The following is a 19,373-nucleotide window of genomic DNA, read 5'->3' as shown; positions in this document are numbered from 1 at the left end:
AAAAGCAAAACTTATTTTTTTCAAAATTTTCGGTCTTTTTTTTTATTTGTTTAGTAAAAAATAAAAACCGCAGAGGTGATCAAATACCACCAAAAAAAAGCTCTATTTGTGGGAACAAAATTATAAAAATTTAGTTTGGGTACAGTGTTGTATGACCGCGCAATTGTCATTCAAACTGCGACAGCACTGAAAGCTGAAAATTGGTCTGGGCAGGAAGGTGCATAAGTGCCCTGTATTGAAGTGGTTAAGCAAAAGTCCAGTCGCTCAAAAAAGTACACAATCTTCTTTTTTGGCAGATTACAGGCATTTTACTTCTTTTCGTTGGTTACTTGTCAACTCAAAAACGCCTGCACAAAAACACTGCAAAAAAATATTTCAGGGCTGGTATTTTGGGCTCTTCATTTCGTTAGGGTTTTTTCATTTTTTTTAAATTTTAATTTATGTTGATAGGGCCTTTTACAGTATGCAGTATGGATTATTGTATTAAAAAAACAAAACAAAGTGCACCTAAACCACCTAAAATTATATCACTTACATTGCACCCCCTCATCCACATAGATAAAATAAAAAATGGGCTTACACCAGTTTGGCGGATTATTCCTAATTAAGGCTGTCCTGCTGCTAGCCAGTTTTACACTGTTGTATTCTTTACAGCATTTAATTCTTGTAGTAAAGCCACAGACTGTGCTAAAGTAATTTTGGGTCAATCCTTGCCGATTAAAAATTCCTGCCACTGGCCAATTTTACACTACTGTGGTGTAGACACTACTGTGACAATGGTCCTTTAATCCTTTTGGTCTCTATGTCTCTAGTACATTTCAGACAATTCACCCTCTCTGAGAATGTCATGCCACTGTCCTTTTAGTGCCTTAATTCTTATAGTAAAGCCCCAGCCTGTGATCTTTGTTTTTATACATTTCGGCTTAGCTTTGCTTGTGTCTCCCTGCTTGCCAAATTTACATGGTTGTGTCATCTGCAGTGTCTTAATCTTTAATAAGAGCTACAGTATATAGAAATTTGCTAGTGGTTGGACAGTTTTGCAAAAGTGAGAAAAGATCTGGGTGTTCTGGTAGATCATAAGCTCAATAATGGCATGCAATGCCAAGCTGCGGTTTCCAAAATGAGCAAAATTCTTTCTTGTATCAGGAGAGGTATGGACAGCAAAGAGAGAGAGATATCATTTTGCCCCTGTACAAATAATTAGTAAGACCTCATTTGGAAAATGCAGTTCAGTTTTTTTGGGCACCAGTTCACAAACTGGTGCTTCGCTATGAGGAAAGATTAGCGGAACTGAATTTTTTCTCTCTTCTGAGAAGAGGAGATTAATGGAGGATATGGTCAACATGTATAAATATATAAGGGGTCCACATAGTTAACTTGTGAAAGGAATTCTGGTTCTGGACGACCATCCTTGGTTAATTCAGGCAGACCACTGGGATCCTTGGATCTGTGAGAGATCACATTAGACAAGGGAAACAAGAGGGAGTGTGTGTATAAGATCTCTGACTTTATTGAATACAACAGTAGTAAATATACCAGTAAAAATACATGTTTAAGGGTTATTCAAACTTTACACTCAGTACTTTCTTATCAAATGTTAGGCTGCTTGACTAGATAACAAGAAAAAGCTGATGACTTGCTGACACAAATTCGGCTTAACCACAGTATCTCATAGGATGTGGTTCTATGCAAACTTTTAAGCTGATTATGGCAAAAAAACTCACACACACAAAAAGTTCACTTTTACTTTTATGTAAAATGGAAGAGAATCTAAAATGGAGTCAGTTGTTTATACATTCTATTACAATCCCCTCTTAAGTCACGAACATGATTTACTTTCTCTCCACGGTAATATAATTAGCTTTCTTAACATAGTACATGCTAAGGTAGTCTTTATTAGCAGCAGCGGGGCCAGGGGTTAGTCTGTGTCTCATTCCCTAAATTAAAACACCAGTCAGGGAAATGACTTCTACCCATTGTTGGAAAAGTAAGGATGTTGCTTACATATAAACTTGATATGTTGGTTAAAACAACGGGAGGAGTTCCATTTAAAAGGAAGGGTAATATGGGCTGTACTAGGATGCAGTTTACTACATAGCCAACATTTCTCATACCCTGATTTCTGGGCATAATTATATTTGAATTTCAGTAGCAACATTTTGTCGTAAAACTATCGGTTTTAACACCTTCATTATCTGATTGTGCATCTCTCTTGTGTGTGGTATGTAGGGGTGCACATCTTCACTGGCCTCACGATTTGATTAGATTACGATCATCATGTCTACAATTCGATTTGATTAGATTCCGCAATGCATCACGATGCATCATAAAAACAGCGCAAGTCTGCAAGTGCTCATGGTTTTCAACAAAAAAAAATTCAAGTAGTCAAGAGAACTCCATTTTTTTTATTCTATCTGTTCTTAAGAAAAAAAAGAGACATCAGAGGAGCTCCAGGCTCTCTTCCAAAATATTAAAGGAGGTGGTCAGAGACTGCAGTCATGCTACAGAAGATGGTCAGAGACTGCGGACATAATACAGGAGATGGTCAGGGACTGCGGACGTGGCACAGGAGATGGTCAGAGACTGCGGACATGGCACAGGGGATGGTCAGAGACTGCGGACATGGGACAGGAGATGGTCAGAGACTGCGGCCATGGCACAGGAGATGGTCAGAGACTGCGGACATGGCACAGGGGATGGTCAGAGACTGCGGACATGGGACAGGAGATGGTCAGAGACTGCGGCCATGGCACAGGAGATGGTCAGAGACTGCGGACATGGCACAGGAGATGATCAGAGACTGCGGACATGGCACAGGAGATGGTTAGAGACTGCGGACATGGCACAGGAGATGGTCAGAGACTTCGGACATGGCACAGGAAATGGTCAGAGACTGCGGACATGGCACAGGAGATGCTCAGAGACTGCAGACATGGCACAGGAGATGGTCAGAGACTGTGTACATAGTACAGGAGATGGTCAGAGACTGCGGACAATAATGCAAAGTTGTGGTGTGATGAAGGCACATAGAAGACAATTCTATCATATGGACTTGTGTTGGGTTATGTAGATCAGCTGAATGGTGATTGTGACACTACCTGACAGATGGTCAGACTGGTAAAAGAAAGCAATACACAATGTGTGTCACCCCAGCACCATACTGGGAATAATAATAAGAGCAGACATTTGTGTTTTTATTTCTGACAATCTAATGGTGTCCTGTGTCCCCTCCTGAGCTGTCGTCACATTCAGAAAGATACTTGCATGCTGCTCTGCCGGTGCTGGTGGCAGCCTGTAATGAGAAGGACGATCTGCCTGCTCACCATCTCCCCCCGATCTCCATTCCAGCTGCCGGTGTTCTCGTATGTCACATCTCTCCTGAGGTCAGCAGGGAATTCTCCCGGGAGAGCGCTCCATGCGTAAAGCTGTTAACTAGTGTGTGTATATGCCGCTCATGTGACTCCTGGCCCCCCATGTGACTCCCGGCCCGCCTCTCTCCTCTCACGTCTCTCCTGATATCAGCCCTGCTTGCCTCTCTTCTGACCTGATAGCTCCAGTCAGTGGGTGGGGCTGACATCAGGAGAGACGTGAGAGGAGAGAGTCGGGCTGGGAGTCACATGGGCGGGCCGGGAGTCACGTGAGCGGCATATACACACACTAATTAACAGCTTTACGCATGGAGCGGGAGGGGCGGGGCAAAAAATCTAATTTCGGGGACACCGGAATCGCGATGCATCGGTGCAGCGATTAATTTCAGCACCCCTACTGGTATGTGTATTATCGATGGTGTTATTGGGTGACCCACATATGCCTTTAAGGGCTCCCAAGTCCTCAAGATGATCAATACAATTAGTTATGATCCATGTTGGTAATAACACCATCAAAGTAATCAAGAACAAGAGGCCCAAGGCCTTCCCAAAAGTCTGTAGTGCAATAAGCAAGGTCATCTTGTTCAGAGACTCTTTCACCTGCTTCACTTTTTATTAATTTTTATGGCCTTCCTTCAACAATGGCTTTCTTCTTACTACTCTTCCATAAAGGCCAGATTTGTGAAGTGCAGAACTAATAGATGTCCTGTGGACAGATTCTCCCACCTGAGCTGTGGATCTCTGCAGCTCCTCCAGAGTTACTATGGACCTCTTGGTTGCTTCTCTGATTATTTCTCTCTTTGCCTGGCCTGTCAGTTTAGGTGGATGGCCATGTCTTGGTAGGTTTGCAGTTGTGCCATACTCTTTCCATTTTCAGATGATGGATTAAAAAGTGCTCCATGAGATGTTCAAAGCTTGGGATATTTTTTTTAAACTAACCCTGCTTTAAACTTCTCCACAACTTTTTTCCTGACCTGTCTGGTGTATTTCTTGGCCTTCCTGATGCTGTTTGTTCATTAAAGTTCTCTAACAAACCTCTGAGGGCTTCACAGAACAGCTGTATTTATAATGAGAGTAAGTTACACACAGGTGGACTCTATTTACTAATTAGGTGACTTCTAAAGGCAATTAGTTCCCATAGATTTTAGTAAGGGGTTTCAGCGTAAAGGGGGCTGAATACAAATGCACGCCACACTTTTTAGATACTTATTTGTAAACAAATTTTGATAACCATTTATCATTTTACTTCCACTTCACAATTATGTGCAACTTTGTGTTGGTCTATCACATAAAATCCCAATAAAATACATTTACATTTGTGGTTGTAACATGAAAAAATGTGGAAAATGTCAAGGGGTATGAATACTTTTTCAAGGCACTGTATGTAAGATTGTTATCTTCATGGAGTTTGCATGTTCTCTCTGTGTTTGTTTGGATTTCCTCTGGGTGCTCCGGTTTCCTCCCAATCCATGAAAAGTAGAATGCGGTGTTCCAGATTAGGTAAACATTTTATTAGGTAATATGCAGGTGGAACTTCTTTTATTTAAACTTTATACATATCTTGTCTGATATTCTTTTTGCTATTGACATGTGTAGTGTCAACATGCCAAGATCAATAGAGCTGTCTAAGGCCCTCCCTCAGAAAGAAAGCTGTCGATGCCTAAGAGTCTGGCAAGAGATTTATAAAGATCACCAAATGATTTGAAATCAATTATACTACTGTAAGGTAAATGATCTAAAAATGGCATATATTTCAAACAGCTGCTAATTTGTGCAAGATTGGCCAGCCCAGCAAATTCAACCCAACACTTTATCTTCTGTAGTTGAAGAAGTCTCCAAGAACCCCCAAAATTCCTCCCTGGGGTGTTCAGGCCACTCTTGCAACAACTTGGGGCAAAGTGCATGCATCTAAAATCAGAAAAATTGCAACAAATCCTCTTGCGTGAGAGGTAAGTTAAGAAAAAGAACATTGGAGCAAGAATACATTTCTTCATAGAACATCTAAGCAAAGACTTGGCCTTTTGGAACAATGTGCTGAAGAGAGATCAATTAAAAATAGGATTGTTTGGTAACAGTAGCAATAGACTGTTTGCTGCAAAATGAAAACAGATTTAAGGAAAAAGCACCTCACACAAACTGTGAAGTATGGTGGTGAAAATGCTATGGTCTGGGATTGCTTTACTGCTTCAGGGCATGGGCATCTCACAGTCATCCAGGCAACTATACATTCTGTATCGTAAGAAAGTTTAACAACTTAAGGACCGGAAGGATTTACCCCCTTCCTGACTAGGCCCCTTACCATGTGATCAGCTGTCAGCCTGTTGGCTTATGTTAAAGGGACATCGGTCCCGAAGAGGAAGGAGGCACATATGCCTCATCTGTGCTTTCCAGTGCCACCTGCCTTTGCCACCTGTCAGTGCCCACAGTGCCCAGCAGTGCCACCTATCAATGCCCACAAGTGCCACCTATCAATGCCCACAAGTGCCACCTATCAATACCCACCAGTGGTGCCAATCAGTGCCACCTAGCAGTGCTGCCATCAGTGTAAGCAATCAGTGCCCATTATTGCCACCCATCAGTGCCCATCACTGCCACCTATTGGTTGGTGCCCATCAGTGCCGCCTCATCAGTATACATCAATGAAGGAAAAAAATTACCCGTTTGCAAAATTTTATAACAAAATATAAAAAAATACATTTTTTTTTTTTTAAATTCGGTCTTTTTCAATTTTTTTTAACAAAAAATAAAAACCACAGAGGTGATCAAATACCACCAAAAGAAAACTCTATTTGTGGGAAAAAATGATAAAAATTCCATTTGAGTACAGTGTTGTATGATCGCGCCAATTGTCATTCAAAGTGCGACAGCGCTAAAAGCTGAAAATTGGTCTGGACAGGAGGGGGGTTTAAGTGCCCAGTAAGCAAGTGGTTAATGGGATAATAATGAAGCTGCTTTGCTGGTGATACTGATGGAGTTATCGCAAACAAATTTTCAAAGGCTTTTTTTTTCTAGTGATTATAAGAATAATATTATTATGCTTTTTTTTTTATTTGGGCAAGTTACCACAACACCATTATCCCGTAGTTTTTAAGATCAAAGATACAACTATGTTGGTGTCCCTTGTAAATTTTACATTCTATTTTTTTAAATGTAACTGCCTACTCCCAAACTGTCATTTGAAGTAAAACACATAGCCACGTATTATTCTACACATTTTTTTTTATTGTGCATTAAAAAAAGAAAACAAATAAAATTGGACATGCTATCTGCCAATAGAACTTAAAGGGGTTGTAAAGGTTCATGTTTTTTAACATTAATGCATCCTATACATTAAGGTGAAAAAACCCAATCCCATCTGATGATTACCGGCCCCCCAGCCCCCGGTTTACTTACCTGAGCCCTCAAAAGTCCCGCGCTCGATCCCGCGCTTGATCGTTGCCCGGGCTTCTCGGCTCTTCTCGGCTCTTCATTGGATAGATTGATAGCAGCGCAGCCATTGGATCGCGCTGCTGTCAATCAAATCCAATGATGCAGGCACCGGGGGGCGGGGCCGAGTCCTACACTTGGCGGCTATGGATGCCGAATGCAGGATTCGGGAGGGCATTCGCAAGGTAACCCCCCCGGGAGAGTGCTTCTCCCAGGGGGTTATCTAAGACGGGGAGGAGCTAGGAGAGCATCCGGGGGACCCCACTAACGCCATTCGGGCCACTCTGTGCAAAACAAGCTGCACAGTGGAGGTAAGTATGACATGTTTGTTATTTTTAAAAAATAAAAATCGAACCTTTAGTGTCACTTTAACCAAAAAGTGCATTCTATGCATCCAATAATTTAGAAAATATACCAAATCAAATCATTGATCAACCAAAAAAATAATGCCAAAGCAATAACACCAAGGCCAATAATAAATAACACGTTATCTCCTCCGATGCCGCAATATGTCTGGTTGACGAACGGTTGTTCAGAAACAAACTGAAAAGCACAAAATGAAAAGCGCGAAATGAAAAGCGCGAATCAACACTCACCAAACTTCTACTAACATGAAATTAGCAGAAGGAGCCCAAAGGGTGGCGCTAAAGAGCTGAAAAAACATGTAGTACATCTCCACGTTTGTGATTGTTGGCCAACAATTGTGTGCCGTGTGTATGCAAGACAAGTTTAGGCCAACATCCTTCGGACAAAAGTCCATGGCTTTGTTGGCCAACAATCCAATCATGTGTATGAGGCTTTAGAGGGTGTGTGGGAACACATTATTTTGTCTGCAGCCTTCACAGTTGACATTGGTGATTGTAGCACAAGGAGTATTACTAGGTGGTGCAGGATTGCCCTTCCTTATAATTAACCCCCCCATCTCCCATTGTGGCAGTGATCAGGGGATCTTCTCGCACTCGCTTTCACAATTTTAAAAACACGCAGCCATGCAGGGTTCTGCCCACCTGGACATGTCATTCATTCACTGAGTTCTGTGAATGGGAGAACTACAAGTACCCACAAACTTTGTGGTTGTTGGCTTGTAGTTCTCAATTAATTGCCAGGGCACTGTTGAGCACTCTAGGTAGTTCATTGATGCTTCCTGTTAGTGTGTAACCGCTTGCTCGTATGAGGTGTGAGCAGCCAGCTTATACTGACAGTCTGCAGGGGCTCTGCATTGTACCTGCGATTTGCTGATCACGGGTGCAATGCTTTGCAGGCTCCTAGTAAAAAAAAAAAAAAACAGTGAAAGAGGTGTGCATTTATTATCCGAATTTACAAAGGTGAACTTATCTTTTCATTTTTCACATGACTATATCATATTTATATAACTTGCTGCTATTTAATAAATGCTGCAGCATGTTAACATGTTTATTTTTATTTTCTTCATTTTTTTTATTGCTGTGTTTAAATGCCATTGTAAGCACCTTTTTTAGCAGAAAAAAATATTTAAAAATACTTTACATGGTTTAAATCTAGATCTGCAAATATTAGTCTAAAATTAGGCATTCTCAATTACAATTGTCCTCTCCTCTATATATAACCACCTTTGATGGGTTGCATTGGGTTTTAATGTACATATAAAGAAATTAAGCTCATAGCATATGATAAAACTAGTAAAATAAAGATTTAGAAGATATGAAACCTAAAAGTCCTCATTGCGGAACATTATATCACCAGTGCTTTTCTTAGGACACTGTGCATATTCGTGTGGTCTTCTTGTCTTGTGCTTGCACAGTCTCTCCTGGTGCACCATCCTCTTCTTGTAAACTTTCGTCCTGGTCAAGGTCTTCTAATGTTTTTTCCTTTTCGCAATCTTTTTCTTGCAATATTTTTTCAACGTCATGATCGTCGCCGTTTAATAGTTCTTCCAAATCACTATCTTCGTTATTATCTTCTTCTTGTCCACTCTGTTCTGTGTGGCCTACATCACTGCAGAAAAATGTGTAAGACATGTTGGTTATAGTATATTTTCAACAATACCGTGAATGCATAGTTTTATATTTACTGTATTTAGGATTACAGTCTATTTAAATATTTGTCAGCTACATATAGCACCCTCCTGCTAGGCTGCTAGTTTTTGGGTTTTTTTTGGTTAGGCAAGTTTAGTTTAGGCTCTCCTGTAATCAGCAGAAAAGAATTGATTACTTTAGACTGCTCTGGGTTCTTCAGGCTGCTAGTCTGGCTGCATACCCCTGTTTCCTGTATTCCAGAATATAGTTGGTGGGGGTTACATAGGCAGCTTAAATATTTATGCAGCCCCAGCCAATCCCTGGAGAGGTTTGTCCAGATGGTGGTTGGGGAATGTATATATAGTCTGTATCCCAGAGGCCTTGGTTCTTGTCCAGAGGGAGAAGTTTCCAACCAGGAAGGGGCTGCCTGCCTTCATGGCTGTATTGCTGAAGGTCCAGCCTGTTCATCAGGATCTTAACCTTTGCTGAAAGGGCCTGCACGGCCACAAACCCTTTTAAGTATTTCAGAGAGGTGCCACTGAAGACCTGCCTAGAGAGTTCACAGGGGGAGCCTGTCTGCTGGAATCAGAGTTGCATTCTATGCTGAAAGGATACTGTGAGTATTGACCTAAAGGGCGAACAAACTTCAGTGACTGTTTGGTTTTATCACCCCTGCTGCATGAAATACAAGGCTTGCCTGGCCTGGGTCATTGCTATTGGTGCCCCAGTGCTGTCCACTTAATGTCCCATTGCTTAAGGGACTGTTCAGTAGAGCTACTACAAGGAAGAGTTTCCTCATTATTCCAGTTAGTAATGTGGAGTACCCCACAACTACCTGAACCCATCCAAGTTAATGCTGCAATAAAACTTCAAAAAGGCAACTCTTATGGGCTGTGTTTACTGAATCAGTATGTGAAAATGCTGTTTGCCTGGCTGCTGCCCTAACAGAACCCGAGACAGGGACCTTATCCCAAGGTAACGCTACATATATAAGGTTCCAGGCATCCACACTGAATGCACTTACATATAAAGACATCGTAATGTAAGGATACTTGATATTCATCATCCAATTGCAACATAGGTGATGAATCATTGTAGTTCCCTAACTTGTAGAACCAAGCAGTAACTGATTAATGCACCATTCCACCTGCTAATGGATTATATGATAATAAATAGAATAGAATAGGATAAAATAATGATGAAAGTTCCAACTAAATGCAAATTGAAATGGCTGGTGTTTGTACCTGCAATTGGTGGTATTAAATAATAGCACCAAATGATGGTATATGCATGAAATGATGGTTTCAAAGTATATAGGGGCACACATTATATTCCAACTTTTTTTTCTTTAAAACTTTTAAATCGCTATATATATCTATAGTCATACATCCTGGCTTTTATTGCTGGAATAGAGAGGTATTAGACATAGTATATAGGATGCAATATAGTGTACTTTCTTCGGCCCTGGATGAGCCCCCTTGCCGGGGGAGGGGGGGGTGATGGGGTGGCTTTCTTACCCCGGGGCTGCGATGCATAGCAGTCTCCCCTTCCCCCACTACCCCCCTAAACAGGCTGGGGGCGGGACTTTGCCTCCTATGCATCGGCATCATGATTGGATGCCCTGCTCAGTTCGTTAATACGCCTGAGCATGGAGCAGATTCCCTCTTTCCACCTAGTTTCACGATGTTGGTGGGGATCTGCCCTTTATCGGGGATATTTAAGCTGCTCGGGGTGGCCAGCTGACCATTTCACACGGGCCTATGGCCACAGAATTATACACAAGGTAATTGAGTTTCACTCATACCCACTACAACACTTTATGGGTTCATTTTAGTTTCACATTCACAGTCCACCATTACATAGTGGTTTTGGTTTTATTCTTTGTGGGTAAATGTATACACATTTTCCCTGGCTGTAGTTCATCTAGCTACTTCACACTTCATATCACTGCAGATATCACCACTGAAGAATATAATAATATCTAATATTCTTCTATCTTAAGGGCGTTTCTGGATGAAAATCAAACTTTTTGTGTAAATATGTCTGTGCCATCTCTCCCAATGGGTGTGTGAAGGAGAAGTGTGTCTGTCTTTATCCAAGGCCACATCTCCACCAAAATGTTAGGAATTTGTTTCATAGTAGAAATTGAAGAATCCTTAGTTCGTTCAATACTTCAAGTAAAGTTATTTATTTTTCAGAAAGATAAGCAAAGACAAGACTTACATAGTGACATCTGGTAACATATGGTATGGTGATGGCTTCAGAAGGAGGAAGAGCTATCAGATGTTACATTCTCCATAGTGTAGGGTTCCTTCCCTTTCTTCCTCCCCTCTCTTCCTACCTAGCCATTCAACCCTCTTGGATTCTTATACTGTTTCATAATGTTATGTCAGAATTTCACTAGAGTAACACCCATTCTTGCATATATGCTTATATGGCTTGAGTCTATAGTTAAGTTACATAACTCCACCCATTGTCCTGACATAGTAACTCAGATTAGAGGTACACAGCAAAACCACTTCTCTCTGTCCCCTGTCAGCGTGCTTTCTGTGACCTTCAGAAACTAACATTACAATTACATTATAACATTCATGTGTTTCATATATTTTCAGAAACTTTTATCACTTAAAATAGTAATAAACTAAAAATCTCTAAACAACCACCATTCATCACTTCACTTACAGGTGTAGGTTCACCCCATTCATTAATACATTCATTTCACATGATTCCATCTTCATATCCTTGCAGAGCAGTTGGACTGTTAAGCATACACCTGATTCACATGGCCGCCTGGTCTTCACCTGGCAGCAGTCTCTGGTCTGGATGGGATTTCTCACCTCAGCCCCAGGGGAGATCATCATCCCTGTCCCCTGTCTTCCTTTGGACATAGGCTGGGCGTTACCATTGGGCTGTATCGTAAGTCATAGACCTTTATTTTAAGAGACTGTTCTCTGTTTAAAAGGTATCCTATATTTATATATATCATTGGTTTAATTTCAGAGCATTTTACTCCTGATGAATGGCATGAGCCATGAAACATGCGTCGAGTATACATCAAACTGATGCCCAGACAAGTTTGGCTCACCATGAGCAATTGTTTATGTTCATTGAACTTTTATGACTGTATGGGTGTTATGTAATTGTACCGCTAACTATGTTGTATTTTATTTTGTATAATAACCATATATTCTTACAAGTGTATCATAGTACATTGTGTTCTGCATCACAGATTGACACTCTTTGCAAATGTGATTTGTTATTAAATAAATAATTCTAATAATGATGTAAATAAGGTATCCATTCAGTGACATTCCTCATACAAAGTCCAATTTCTCTTTTCTGCTGTTTATTACATATTAGGGACAGAGGCTAGTATATTATATTCCAAAGGTTTAATGGTTAATGGATAATCTTTGCTATCAATGTGCAATAAACAAACATGTAGAACAAACATGCAGATCAGAAAACTGATGATCTGCACTCAGAGCAAACAAAACTTGCATACCAACAAGTGTATGATAGGTTCCAACAGACCAGTGTAGTATCAATCAGCAAATGAATCACAAGGCTAAGGCCCCTATTACATGGGTAGACCGATTTGGTCCTCCTGTCAGTTTTTTAGGCAGACCCGATCAGACCATCCATTGTCCTCTTTGGAACGACGGATGTAAAGGGACTTGTGTCCGTTTATACCCGCCGACATCTGATCCTATCCCTTAAAAAAAAACGGATAGGGGTTCCCCATCTACCTGGCGGATCGGATGACAGTTGGGTGTAAATGGACAGGCGGTTGATTTACATCTGACCACCCATAGAGGAAAGCAGGCTGTGTCCGTGTCTGCTCTGCAAAAAGGAGTGGACACAGACTTGTCATCTGCCTGCTCAGCAAGGATCAGGGGAAAGAGCCCTAAGTAGAAAATGTAATTAGCCCCAGCAAAGTGATTGCAACAAGCAATGATAAACTTAAAAAAAGTTTATCATGCATTCTAGCAAGTTAGTTCAGCAAAAAGGCATTGTAGGTAAACAACTATACCACAAGATCCCAGCAAGCTGATTCTAAAATGAATATATATATATATATATATATATATATATACAGTATCTCACCCCTCATATTTTTGTCAATATTTTATTATATCATTTCATGTGACAACTGATGTGACAACACTGAAGAAATTACACTTTGCTACAATGTAAAGTAGTGAGTGTACAGCTTGTATAACAGTGTAAATTTGCTGTCCCCTCAAAATAACTCAACACACAGCCATTAATGTCTAAACCGCTGGCCACAAAAGTGAGTACACCCCTAAGTGACAATTTCCAAATTGGGCCCAATTAGCCATTTTCCCTCCCTGGTGTCATGTGACTCGTTAGTGTTACAAGGTCTCAGGTGTAAATGGGGAGCAGGTGTGTTAAATTTGGTGTTATCGCTTTCACTCATTTCATACTGGTCACTGGAAATTAAATATGGCACCTAAGGGCAAAGAACTCTCTGAGGATCTGAAAAAAAGAATTGTTGCTTTACATAAAGACGGCCTAGGCTATAGGAAAGATTGCCAAGACTCTGAAACTGAGCTGCAGCACAGTGGCTAAGACCATACAGTGGTTTAACAGGACAGGTTCCACTCAGAACAGGCCTCGCAATATTCGACCAAAGAAGTTGAGTGCACATGCTCAGCGTCATATCCAGAGGTTGTCTTTGGGAAATAGACGTATGAGTGCTGCCAGCATTGCTGCAGAGGTTGAAGGGGTGAGGGGGTCAGCCTGTCAGTGCTCAGACCATACACCGCACACTGCATCAAATTGGTCTGCATGGCTGTCCTCCCAGAAGGAAGCTTCTTCTAAAGATGTTGCACAAGAAAGCCCGCAAACAGTTGTCTGAAGACAAGCAGACTAAGGACATGGATTACTGGAACCATGTCCTGTGGTCTGATGAGACCAAGATAAACCTATTTGGTTCAGATGGTGTCAATCGTGTGTGGCAGCAACCAGGTGAGGAGTACAAAGACAAGTGTGTCTTGCCTACAGTCAAGCATGGTGGTGGGAGTGTCATGGTCGGGGGCTGCATGAGTGCTGCTGGCACTGGGGATCTACAGTTCATTGAGTGAATCATGAATGCCAACATGTACTGTGACATACTGAAGCAGAGCATGATCCTCTCCCTTCGGAGGCTGGGCGGCAGGGCAGTATTCCAACATGATAACGACCCAAAACACACCTCCATAATGTCCACTGCCTTGCTAAAGAAGCTGAGGGTAAAGGTGATGGACTGGCCAAGCATGTCTCCAGACCTAAACCCTATTGAGCATCTGTGGGGCATCCTCAAATGGAAGGTGGAGGAGCGCAATGTCTCTAACATCCACCAGCTCCGTGATGTCGTCCTGGAGGAGTGTAAGAGGACTCCAGTGGCAACCTGTGAAGCTCTGGTGAACTCCATGCCCAAGAGGGTTAAGGCAGTGCTGGCCATACAAAATATTGACACTTTGGGCCCAAGTTGGACATTTTCACTAAGGGGTGTACTCACTTTTGTTGCCAGTGGTTTAGACATTAATGGCTGTGTGTTGAGTTATTTTGATTCATTAGTGTCCACTTGTGTCATGGGTGGAGACCTCAAAGTTCTCCCATATAGAAGAGTGTATTGCTCTCATGGTTCAGAGAAGCAGGATCTCTCAATCCATGGATAGTGTAGGACCCACTAATCATGGGGTACTTTGACGCAGTAAGTGGGCTTAGCACCATACAGCAATATGGTGTGACCAAATCCCCATATTTTTTGATAATATTTTTTAAAATTGTCTAGGTGTTTTAAACTAGCCCTGCTGAAGGTAAATGTCTTTTTTGCATGTGTGCGCTGTATTATTTTGCTCTGCTGTATGGTCTTATGGCTGCACCAGCTTTAATGCATCTTTTAGGGTGTGCCCCCCCAAATATCTTGTTTGAGTTATTTTGAGGGGACAGCAAATTTACATTGTTATACAAGTTGTACACTCACTACTTTACATTGTAACAAAGTGTCATTTCTTCAGTGTTTTAGGGTGTGCCCCCCAAATATCTTGTTTGTCTATTGTATGGATTCTGACCAAATCCTTTTGGGTGAGGAGCACCCCACTCTTTCATTAAGTACCTCTCATTAGTGTCCACTTGTGTCATGGGTGGAGACCTCAAAGTTCTCCCATATAGAAGAGTGTATTGCTCTCATGGTTCAGAGAAGCGGGATTTCCCAATCCATGGATAGTGTAGGACCCACTAATCATGGGGTACTTTGACGCAGTAAGTGGGCTTAGCACCATATAGCAATATGATGTGACCAAATCCCCATATTTTTTGAAAATATTTTTTTAAAGTGGTGTTTTAAACTAGCCCTGCTGGAGGTAAATGTCTTTTTTGCATGTGTGCACTGTAATATTTTGCTCTGCTGTATGGTCTTATGGCTGCATCAGCTTTAATGCATCTTTTAGGGTGTGCCCCCCAAATATCTTGTTTGAGTTATTTTGAGGGGACAGCAAATTTACATTGTTATACAAGTTGTACACTCACTACTTTACATTGTAACAAAGTGTCATTTCTTCAGTGTTGTCACATGAAAAGATATAATAAAATATTTACAAAAATCTGAAGGGTGTATTCCCTTTTGTGAGATACTGTATATAGCAACAATTTTTATAGTGTTATGTTGTACTTATCAATGCAGGGCCCTGGGTTGATGGTTTTTAAATGTTTTTTCCGCCCTTGGTGAATTTTTAGACAACAAATTATTTTAATCCAGCCATACCTACAGGTTCAAAGAACTCATTCAGCTCCTGGTTTTTCAAAAGTATTGCCACTCTTCTTGCTACTTTTTAATTTTTGCACTGCTGTGGGTGACTCTGCCTGCATGGCTCAATCATTCCCAGAGATCTGCAAATGAACAAAAGTCCTAGCTGACACTTTTGCAAAGGGACTTGTAGTTATTAACTGAACACAAGTGTGGTAATTACTGCACTTGTAGTCTATTGATACTTCCTCCAGTTCTGTAACCAAAAGTCTGTGTGGATAGGTAACTGGAGGAAGAGTCTGCAGGAACCTATGCAGTGCGCCCCGTGATCCACTAACTGCCATTGCAAAGCTTTGCAGGCTCATATGCAAAAAATAATAAATACACTTTTTCCTGCAAATGTGGTGTGTAATAATTTTTTTTTTTCAAAAGGTGGACTTAGCATTTATGTAGGTAGCACAGTTATTGCAGTGTAAGGCTGGGTTCACACTGGTACGACAAATGCTCTGACATTGGGAGCTCATGTCGCATTAAATGTTTTCCCAGGGTTGTCGGGAAGAGTTCCTTGTCCTCATCAAAATGGGCAAAGCGCCACCCCCCATGTTGAGGGCATGCAGCCTGGTACGGTTTAGGGGGGTGTCTTGCTCATCCCCACCCCCTGTCCTGCTAGGCCGTGTGCTCGGGTAAGGGTCTGGTATGGATTTTGGGGGGACCCCAACGCCATTATTTTTGGCGTGGGGGTTCCCCTGAAATCCATACCAGACTGAAGGGCCTGGTATGCTCTTGGAGGGGGAACCCATACCAGTCTTTTTTAAAATTTGGCATGCTGTTCCCCCTAAAGATTCATACCAGACACAGTGCCTGGTATTGTCAGGGATCAAAGTCGGATCCCTGTTCATTGAAGTCGGACGCATGTCGGACTTCAAGTCGCAGGGCAAAGTTGGATCCAAAGTGGTACGACTGTCGTGTGGTACCATTGTGAACCCGGCCTAATACAGATTTGTAATCCATCCACCTCACAGGTGTGGCATATCAAGATGCTGATTAGACAGCATAATTATTGCACAGGTGTGCCTTAGTGCCGGTTCACACTACAACAACTTGGGATCCGACTTGTCAGACCTCAAGTTGTCCCAAGTCGCGGGACATAATAAATTCCATTTAAGTGAATGGGAGAGCTGTCTTAATGTACACTACTGAAGACGACTTCAGAAAAGGTTCCTGTACTACTTCAAGGCGACTTCTAGGCAACTTGTACCCATAGATTTCAATGGAAGTTGCCTCCAAGTCGGATCTCCATCTATATTGAAGCGACTTTACAGGAAAAGAAATGAGTTTACCCAGGCAAACCCCCTCCCTCCCAGAGAGCTGATTATTCTGTGATTGGCCACAGCCAAAGTCACCTGTCCTGGAGGCACCTTTAAGTCGCGTTGTAAGTTGCTTAACCTCCCTGGCGGTATGATTATTTCAGATTTTAGGTGCTGAAAGCGGTACCATTATTTTTGCATGGAAATGTGGCGTTTTATATTGTAGGCCTGTAATTCTTAGGAATAACTCACTGAAATCTGTCCAAACAAGAGTCTAGTATACATCCTGGGTATGATAAAGTTTGAAACACAAAATCATAAATTATAATATAATAAATAACTATAAATAATAACAAATAATAATATAATGGTAATAATACTTTTTATTCAATAAATTTTAGTAAATAATATAAATCAAAAACACTGACATTTTTTTTGGCCAAACAAGAGTGCAATATTAGTAGTCATATTGCTTTTAGTAAACGTCTCGGGTATGGTAAATTTTAAAACAGGGTACAGCGCAAAGTCCGACGTCACAGTCAGGACAGTAGAACCGGGTTTCTTTTCTGACTTTCCTTCCTGTGTCGTCACGTTTAGAGCAGCAAACCACACACATCCTTGTGGGTGCTGCCTTCTTTTCTGTTGGTGGAATGTGGTCCACAAAGTGTCAACCTGTCAGACGTTCCGGGTTCACAACGCCAGCAGCACGACGTCCAGATCGATTTACAGTGGTTGGTGTTTGGTGCTTCAGAAATATGAGTTCTGCAACTTTCCAAACGAAGTCTGCATGAATCACAGGCCTGTCACTCTTTTTTTTTAGAAGAATGAAAGCGTTCCACAGGCACTGTTCAAGAAGATGCCTGAAGATTTTTTTATAATATTTTTTTTGTTGCTTTCTCATAGCAGGGTAAAAAGTCATGGCCTGGTCAGCTCTGTCAACACCTCCCATTGTGTTGTTGTAGTCCATTACGAGTTGAGGTTTCATAACATCTTTTCCAACTTTTGTACGTACCATGACAGTAGAGGTGTTGTGAATGGTACTCATTAGGCACACATCTTTTTTATCTCGCCATCTTAGTGCCATCATTTTGCCTTTTTGCCAGGCAACTATTTCTCCTGCCTTGAGCTTTTTTTTGGCAAAGGTTGGTGGCATGTCACGCCGGTTAGCTCTAACAGTCCCGTAAGCATCTGTCTTGTGTTGTAGAAGGAACTCATAGAGTTCTGGAGAAGTATAAAAATTATCTGTGGTTACACAGTACCCCTGATTCAACAATGGCTCAATCAAAGTGAGAACAGAAGCGGTTGCCATTCCATATTGACTGAATCTGTCGTGGAATTTCGTCCCTTTCCCGGTGTAAAGGACCGAATTCCATATATAACCAGTGCTGGCTTCACAGAGCATGAATGATTTTATGCCGAATCGCGCTCTCTTAGACGCTATGTACTGTATCCAGCTAAGTCTTCCTTTGTAGGCCATAAGACTTTCGTCGATACTGACGTCTCTGTCTGGTATATAGGTCTGCTGGAAATTTTTCTGAATAATTTGATATAAGTCCCAAATTTTTTTCAATTTTGGAGCTGGATGAGAAGTCTCATCAAATTCGTCATTATTTTGAAAATGCAGATATTTCATTATGAGTGAAAATTTGTATTCCGACATTATGGTGCCAAAAAAAGGAGTGGCTAACATTTTGTTGGTTGTCCAGTACCACTTTTGCAGGGATTTCCCCACCACTCCCTGGAGAATAATTAGGCCCAGAAACTTCCAGATGTCCTCCTTGGTCACTGGTTCCCATTTTCTGCTCCTTGAAAACCTCTGCGATATAGCAGCTTGTTGTTCCTGGTACCGATTGGTCTCTGTAACAATTATTTCTATGACCTCATCAGTCAAAAAGAGTTGGAGGTATCCCAAGGGGCTGTCATCTTCAACCTCCACTTTTATACCAGGCGCTCCGGTAAACGGGAATCTTGGGGGTGCTGTGTGCTCCGTACCGCAATCAATCGAGCACCAAGTCCGCACATCGCTGGGCAAAGTCGCAGGATCATCGCTGAAATCGCTTTCCGTGCCTGATGACGAACTTCCCCATGATTCGCTATCACTCACATCTGCAAGCGATTCTGTCTCGCTGTCGCTGTTTTCCAGCAGGTCATATGTCGCTTTTGATGTTGAAGCGCGCTTTTTGGATGCCATGGTCGCTCTGCAGTTTCCAGACACAAAGTACAGTAAAACTGCAGGCAGGGGCACTGGACAAAGCACTGGGGGGCAATCTGAGGTCAATTTTTTAATATTTATTATATTTTGTAATGTAATCCAATAGGATTACAATGTGTCAGTGTGTTTGTGCTTTATACATTTTGAATTTGCCGCTGGTTCCACCCCCTGCGTCGCTACGCTCGCAGGGAACGGAAGCCAGGGCACACAGTGGATCGGGCGGAAGATCCGGCCGCCGAACACAGCGGGAGAACATCGCGGGATCCCGGAGACAAGGTGAGTCGCGTCTTCCAGGATCCAGCGATGCGGTCC

General features: G+C 41.8%; 1 protein-coding gene across 3 annotated transcripts in view; it reads right to left on the bottom strand.

Annotated features, from left to right (window-relative positions):
• Positions 1 to 6,569: 6,569 nt before the first annotated feature.
• Positions 6,570 to 19,373, bottom strand: part of LOC141131485 (tetratricopeptide repeat protein 24-like) — a 215,218-nt gene continuing 202,414 nt past the window's right edge. For all 3 annotated transcript variants that reach the window (XM_073618810.1, XM_073618812.1, XM_073618811.1), the window contains one exon: positions 6,570 to 8,768. In XM_073618810.1, the coding sequence (XP_073474911.1) occupies positions 8,525 to 8,768 (244 nt within the window). In that variant the 3' untranslated portion in view covers positions 6,570 to 8,524. The remainder of the gene's footprint in view (positions 8,769 to 19,373) is intronic.

Source organism: Aquarana catesbeiana, linkage group LG03, assembly GCF_042186555.1.
Source record: "Aquarana catesbeiana isolate 2022-GZ linkage group LG03, ASM4218655v1, whole genome shotgun sequence".
NCBI lineage: Eukaryota > Metazoa > Chordata > Amphibia > Anura > Ranidae > Aquarana > Aquarana catesbeiana.
The sequence above is the reverse complement of the archived record's forward strand: the minus strand, read 5'-3'. Positions and strand labels throughout refer to the sequence as shown.